The 5,794-nt window shown below is 44.7% G+C and overlaps 2 protein-coding genes across 2 annotated transcripts; both read right to left on the minus strand.

Annotated features, from left to right (window-relative positions):
* Positions 1–3,779: 3,779 nt before the first annotated feature.
* LOC139830906 (serine/threonine-protein phosphatase 7 long form homolog) lies at positions 3,780–4,424 on the minus strand. The gene is made up of 2 exons (XM_071819666.1): positions 4,251–4,424; positions 3,780–4,178 (listed from the first exon to the last, which is right to left on the minus strand). Exons 1-2 carry the CDS (start codon positions 4,421–4,423, stop codon positions 3,842–3,844), a joined length of 510 nt encoding a protein of 169 aa, XP_071675767.1. The 5' UTR covers position 4,424; the 3' UTR covers positions 3,780–3,841.
* Positions 4,425–4,853: 429 nt separating this feature from the next.
* Positions 4,854–5,794, minus strand: LOC127347156 (protein MAIN-LIKE 1-like). The gene is made up of 2 exons (XM_051373379.2): positions 5,787–5,794; positions 4,854–5,565 (listed from the first exon to the last, which is right to left on the minus strand). The coding sequence occupies exons 1-2, from the start codon at positions 5,792–5,794 to the stop codon at positions 4,854–4,856; spliced, it is 720 nt and encodes a 239-aa protein (XP_051229339.2).

A 5,794-nucleotide genomic window follows, 5' to 3' on the forward strand; every position in this document is an offset into this window, starting at 1 on the left:
TCTTGTTCGTTATTTGGATCTTATCCTTGTGAAGAGCTTGTGTTTATTTTCATGACAATCTATATTTCATAAAAAAGGATTTTATTTGAAAAACTTATTGCGTTTTTGAGATTGGATTTTTTACTGATTCTTCAAGTGAGGTTCCACCACCTCTATATTATTGGTAAATTATCGCTTGTTTCTTCTTTTTCTGGGATACTACTTGTCATTATCTTTATAAATTTTTTGGTTTCATCTTATTTGGAGTTCGGATGCAAAAGATCTTACAGTTTTCCTTTGAGTCGTTTCTACCTTCAGGGGAGGAGGTGTCTTTGTTGTGCCAACACCGGAATCTCCGGCCTGGTGGCAACGGAAGTTCCAAATAAATATCAGACCTAGAACCTTAAGTTGCGCCAAATGGTGCAGCCATCTGGTCCGATCCAGATGTCAACCACGGATATGGACAAGATATTTCGTATCTTGTGCCTGGCCTAACTCTGCAATATCTGGTCCCCCGAGGCTCCAATGGCTCTATCTTTGGGGGCCTATAAATCAAAGGCCCCATTTTTCATCAAGGCTTGTTGGTTTTCCATTGCTCTCTCCGACATTGTTGAGTTTGAAGAGCTTTCCCCAACTCTCTATTTCTCCTATGATTTTTCAATGTTTTTGGTGGTAAAGATAGGGGATTTAAATCAACATTTTTACCCATCAGTATCTCCTATTATTGATGGAATCCACTGGATCTAGATGTTGGATAAATTTGGTGTTCTCCCCTTCTATTCTTCATCCGACATTCCTACATAACATTAGTTGTTGTGGCGAGATTTGGGAATCAAGGACTTGAGCACTTGTATTGTTGTTTCCGTTGCATTTGATGCATGAGTTTGAGTTCTTCATGGTAATTTGTGGAAGTGAAAGTTCGTGAGCTTAATACTGCCAGGCGTTTTTAGCACGAGCTTGTTCCTATAGGGTTCTTAGACCCTATACGACTTTCATGGTGATTATTGTGTGCCTCCAATTAAGTTGTGAAGATTGCCTTAAGTTTGGGCCATTTGTGGTGATTACTTGGAAGGCTTCAATTAAATTGTGGATAATGCCCTAAGTTTGTAAGGGTTCAGTGACGGTCCTCAAATGTCCCATAGTGGATCGAGCATTTTCCTTTTGGTTGGGAAGCTCAAGAAGAATGTAGTAAGCCATTGTGATATTTTGGGAGCCTTTTCTTCACACCGCTCCAACGAAGAGTATCATATGCAAGGTTGTGATCTTCGGGATACATCATCGTCTACGCATGCCTAGATTATCTCTTTATCCAAACTCCTTTACGTATGCAAGTTACTTCGTGATAGTTTTCGCGCTTTTGTTATATATCTTCCTGTCACCTTGTGGCTTGTCTTGATTAGCATAAGCCGTTGGTGCACATAATTGAGCCTAGTATATACTACCTCCATCCCCAGGCTTAAGGCTTATATTTTTTCAAAAGGCAAACCAAGTAAAGTTTGACCAAAATTTTAGAAAAATCTATCAGCAAATATGATATTTTGTAGATATCAAATGAAAATATATTTAATTATCTATTTAATGATATTGATTTTTATTTTGCATGTTAATAATTTTTGATAAAAACTTGGTCAAACTTGACATAGTTTAAATTTGTAAAAATAATATAAGCCTTAAGCTTTGGGATTGAAGTAGTATATATGTTTTATGCTTGATAAATTAAACGATTATTTTTATTCCAAATTAATTCAAGACAATATCGTAAAATAAATAAGTCGTATATTCACCTTTCTCTAGGCAACATAAGTGTTCTTTCAACTGCTTATGTTAGATATCGCGTGAGAATCAGATAAGACTAAAGAACATGTTATACAATAACATATCTCTTTTTCGTATCCCTAATAATTATTGTTTGGGTGCTCCTAAAAGCATGTCATGATTAAAATGAACTAGAAAAGATAAGAGAGCTCGTAGAATGAAAATATCCTATCTTACTTTATAAGAGATGATTTTTTAGTTAAAAGAAGATAAATCTATTTTGGTTCGTTTCTATCTTCTCCTACTCAACAATTATCTTAGATAAAATCGCAAAGATAAAACAAGTGTACATGCCATAAATAAAGTCTTTTTCTTTGAATAAAGTAGTTGTTCACATAAATCGATAAGTGTAACGAGTTGAGATGGCAAGGCGACTCAGCATTGGATCTGAAGTTCCATGGCTATCACCCTGAGGAAAAGTGAAGCCTTGTTACGGTGACGGTTTGAATTTGCTGGAATCTTGAGAAAATACATCTTGACCAAACAATGAAGCCTATGGTCATTGAAAAGAGAAAGAAAAATTCCGAAAGATAAGGAAGAGCGTGGCGATTTGAACAAAAATAACCCAAAAGTTAAAGAAAAGCATAGACTGGCCCTTCGGCGAAACTATTTCACCAATCTAACCCTTTTGTGTGGCGCCCCTCTCATCGGCGCCACACATGCACATGTGACGCCCTTCCTGCCGGCGCCACTCTCCCAGCCGACGTGGCGCCCTCGACGCTGAGCTGGTCTGCCGATCCGACGTGGCAGCATGTGTGGCGCCCCTCCCAACGACGCCACACATGCACTTGTAATTGCCCAAAACATACTGTGAGATAATTCGTCTGGGACTTAGCCGTTCTGCGAGGCTCTATGTGTGGCGCCGATGCCACGGGCGCCACACAAAGAGGCTCGCGAAACCGGCTAAGGACTTATCGTCCGGAGCCCCTGGATGTTTTCGACCCAGTGCTTGATATAAGTTGGCATGTGTGGCGCCGATGCCATGGGCGCCACACAGTGCAGTGTGGCGCCAGTGTGGAGGGCGCCACACATTGACTTGTGTTAAAACCATGGAAAATCCTACCAAACTCCAACAGTTTTCAAACAACAACAACAAGTAGCAATCTCAGAACAAGTAGCAATCTCAGAACATACACAACAAGTAGCAATCTCAGAACATACACAACAAGTAGCAATCTCAGAAGATGTAGTCTACATCGTAGCAAGTAAATTCAAACAACAAGTACCATTACAGACATTGTTCGAAATGACATAGGGTTCACAACTCGATAATTATGAATAGTTCACAATAACACGTAGCACATCCTAGTGTCGTCCTCGACGTGCCGTCCTCGCGGGCTGCTTCCGGACGGCCATCCTCTTCGTCCGCTGCCATGGCTCTTGTTGCTGCTGCTCCTGCTGCTCCTCCTCCTCTGAAGAGAACGGCTCGTCGTTCGTCATCCTCGACAAAGATGATCTCCGTGGCGGCCCCTCATCCTCCTCAGTGACAACCTTCTTTCCTCGGTTGACATAATCTTCCGGAGTGTACCGGTTTGGAGCCTTGCCCCTTGGCTTGAACTGGTAAGCAGACCGTGGGGCTTGCTTGGAGGTATGCTTTGGAGGTATGCTTTGGAGGTATGCTTTGACTCAGAATTTCCTCGTCGTCAGGAATCTTCACAAACATGAACACATGAGATTACAAAAGCTGAAATTAGTAAGAACATGTTTGACAGCAACAAAATAGTCCATACCTCCCGCTCTTCAGAAGAGGAGGATGTAGGAATTTCGCCTTCGCGGCAACCTAGCAAGTTGGCTAACCGCCGCATCTTTCGTGCAGTGTTCTGCGTCATGGAACTCATGGTTACAAAGTCACCAGAACATAATAGCGTACATTCAAAGCTGGTGATCATACCTTAATGAAATTCCGCAACGGTCCGACAGGCTTTTCATCTCTCCCGCTCTGCTCCCACATAATCTCGCACTCGTGAGCTGTTTTTTGGATCTCCTCCCGCTGTGACAAACATAGCATACACAATTGAAGCGAGCACATGGCAATCTAGATGATGTACTAGTTAGTGAGAGAATCCATTACCACGAAGTTCAGCTCCGAAGCAATAGAAGTCGATCTTCCTCTGCGAGCAAAGGTGTCGTGCTGGCTTTGCGCAACCTCATCGAACTCGATGGGGTCGTCCAAGATATCCTCAGCATACGCGTGCTTCACTAACTCGATACGCGTGTTCTCATGGAACCACTCGAGGTAGTTGTTGAAAGCGGTCAAGTCGTGAGGCACAATCTCCTCAGGGCCAGCATTCCGTGCCGCTTCCAAACAGTGTTGGAACGCTGCGACGTGGCCGCTATGATGGACTGGCCAATTTGTGATCTTCCTCTGCCGCTGCCTATCAAGCCTGCAAGAATCAAGAAGTTAGTTTGTACCTCTTCTATCAAGAATCTTCCATCGCATGATTCCAGAAGTTTACCTATGAAGCGCCTTGTCCGTGTCTTGCCACACTGGTGGGCACTCCTGATACAGCCCAAACTGTCTCATCACTCTTTGCGGCTGGTGGTGTTCAACAAGCCACATGCATATGAGTGGGCAGCGCATACGCCAGAACCGCGCCTCCTCCGTGCACTTATGGTTGAGGTCAGGCATCCCCGCGCCAATACGGTAGTAGGTACTATATGGCTCCCATTCCACCTGCAGCATACAAATATTTCAGAATTTAGAACATGCCAGTTGAATCAATGAAAACTAGGATTGCAAAAGAGTGATCGGTTACCTGCTTAGCGGTAAGAGTGTCCAACTCCGCAGTGTACTGCATGTACATGACCATTGGATCGCTCGTCATCTCCGAGACACTGTCCCAAAGGTATGCCCAAGTGGGCTCCCGATCAAGGTTCTCATGGTGATGAGGCCATGGCCTCTCGTTGAGTACCCTGGGACGCCCAACTGATAGACGGTCCCAGCTCCATACGGAAAGTAGGAGCAAGCATCCACCAATACCGCCGCTCCCAGTCCTGCTCCCAGTCCTGCGACAAGCTTCGTCCAACTGCGTACATAAGACATTTGGTTAGTACTTTGTCTAGCACACTACTATAGGAAAATAGTACATAGAACAAGTCATCACCTGTCGGTAGAGGTAGGCAAGTGCCGCTGTTCCCCAACTCCACCGGTGGTCCAACACCGTAAGCGCCTTCAGCCAACACCAATGGGCCAGCTTCCCCCCACTGTCAGGAAAGAGAGTCCTCGAAATCATGTGCCACAAGTACACGCGGGTGTATGTCCTGCGAGTGTCCTCGTTGGCCCCGTCCGGGCATTCTCCAAAGTTAGTCCTGATCCAAGAGAAAGACGCGCCGGCGGGAACCCTCTCCTTTGGATTTGCTGGCGCGGGAGGAGCCATGCCAATAAGCGCCTCCATCTGCTGGCGCCACCCATCAGAAGTTGTGTTCATACACAGTGGCTCGCCCTGAATAGGTAGTCCAAGGATCATGGAAACATCCTGGAGAGTAGGGGCCATCTCGCCGGCCCTCAAGTGGAAGGTGTGAGTCTCCGGCCTCCACCGGTCGACAAGGGCGGTGAGTGCCGAGGGGTTCATGTTCGTCCCCCCACGGCTTACAAGAGATATGAACGGCATAAGACCGGTAGGCTGGATGAACTCCGTGTACCTCTCGTCATACGGTATATCCACTGTGCCATGGTAACGAATCTTCAAAGGGTGAAGATCCGTTGTCCTCTGCGTCATATGAACAGCCCGGTGCTCCCTGTCGTACTCTTCATCCAAGAGCCACACCATCCTACATGTTTACACAAATACACCATATTATGAGCAACACATACATGAGAATATATCCAAATAAGCCATCACAAATACATCAAATACATACATATACATTCATATCTAGGGATAGAACAACATATGAGTTATTCCTACACATACACATTCAACAAATTTGATGCCTAGGGTTCCTCCACAAATCTAGGTCCTCCACACACATACACCCATTTCAACACATACATAGCCAT

The sequence above is a fragment of the Lolium perenne genome, chromosome 4, assembly GCF_019359855.2.
Source record: "Lolium perenne isolate Kyuss_39 chromosome 4, Kyuss_2.0, whole genome shotgun sequence".
NCBI classification, from domain to species: Eukaryota; Viridiplantae; Streptophyta; class Magnoliopsida; order Poales; family Poaceae; genus Lolium; species Lolium perenne.

What these genes read in the sequence shown, in the direction of transcription:
- LOC139830906 (XM_071819666.1), bottom strand. Translation starts at nt 4,423, where the DNA reads ATGCCTGACCTCAACCATAAGTGCACGGAGGAGGCGCGGTTCTGGCGT. An exon ending in ACGGACAAGGCGCTTCATAG is followed by an intron (nt 4,179 to 4,250) that starts GTAAACTTCTGG and finishes TGATTCTTGCAG; the next exon opens with GCTTGATAGGCAGCGGCAGA.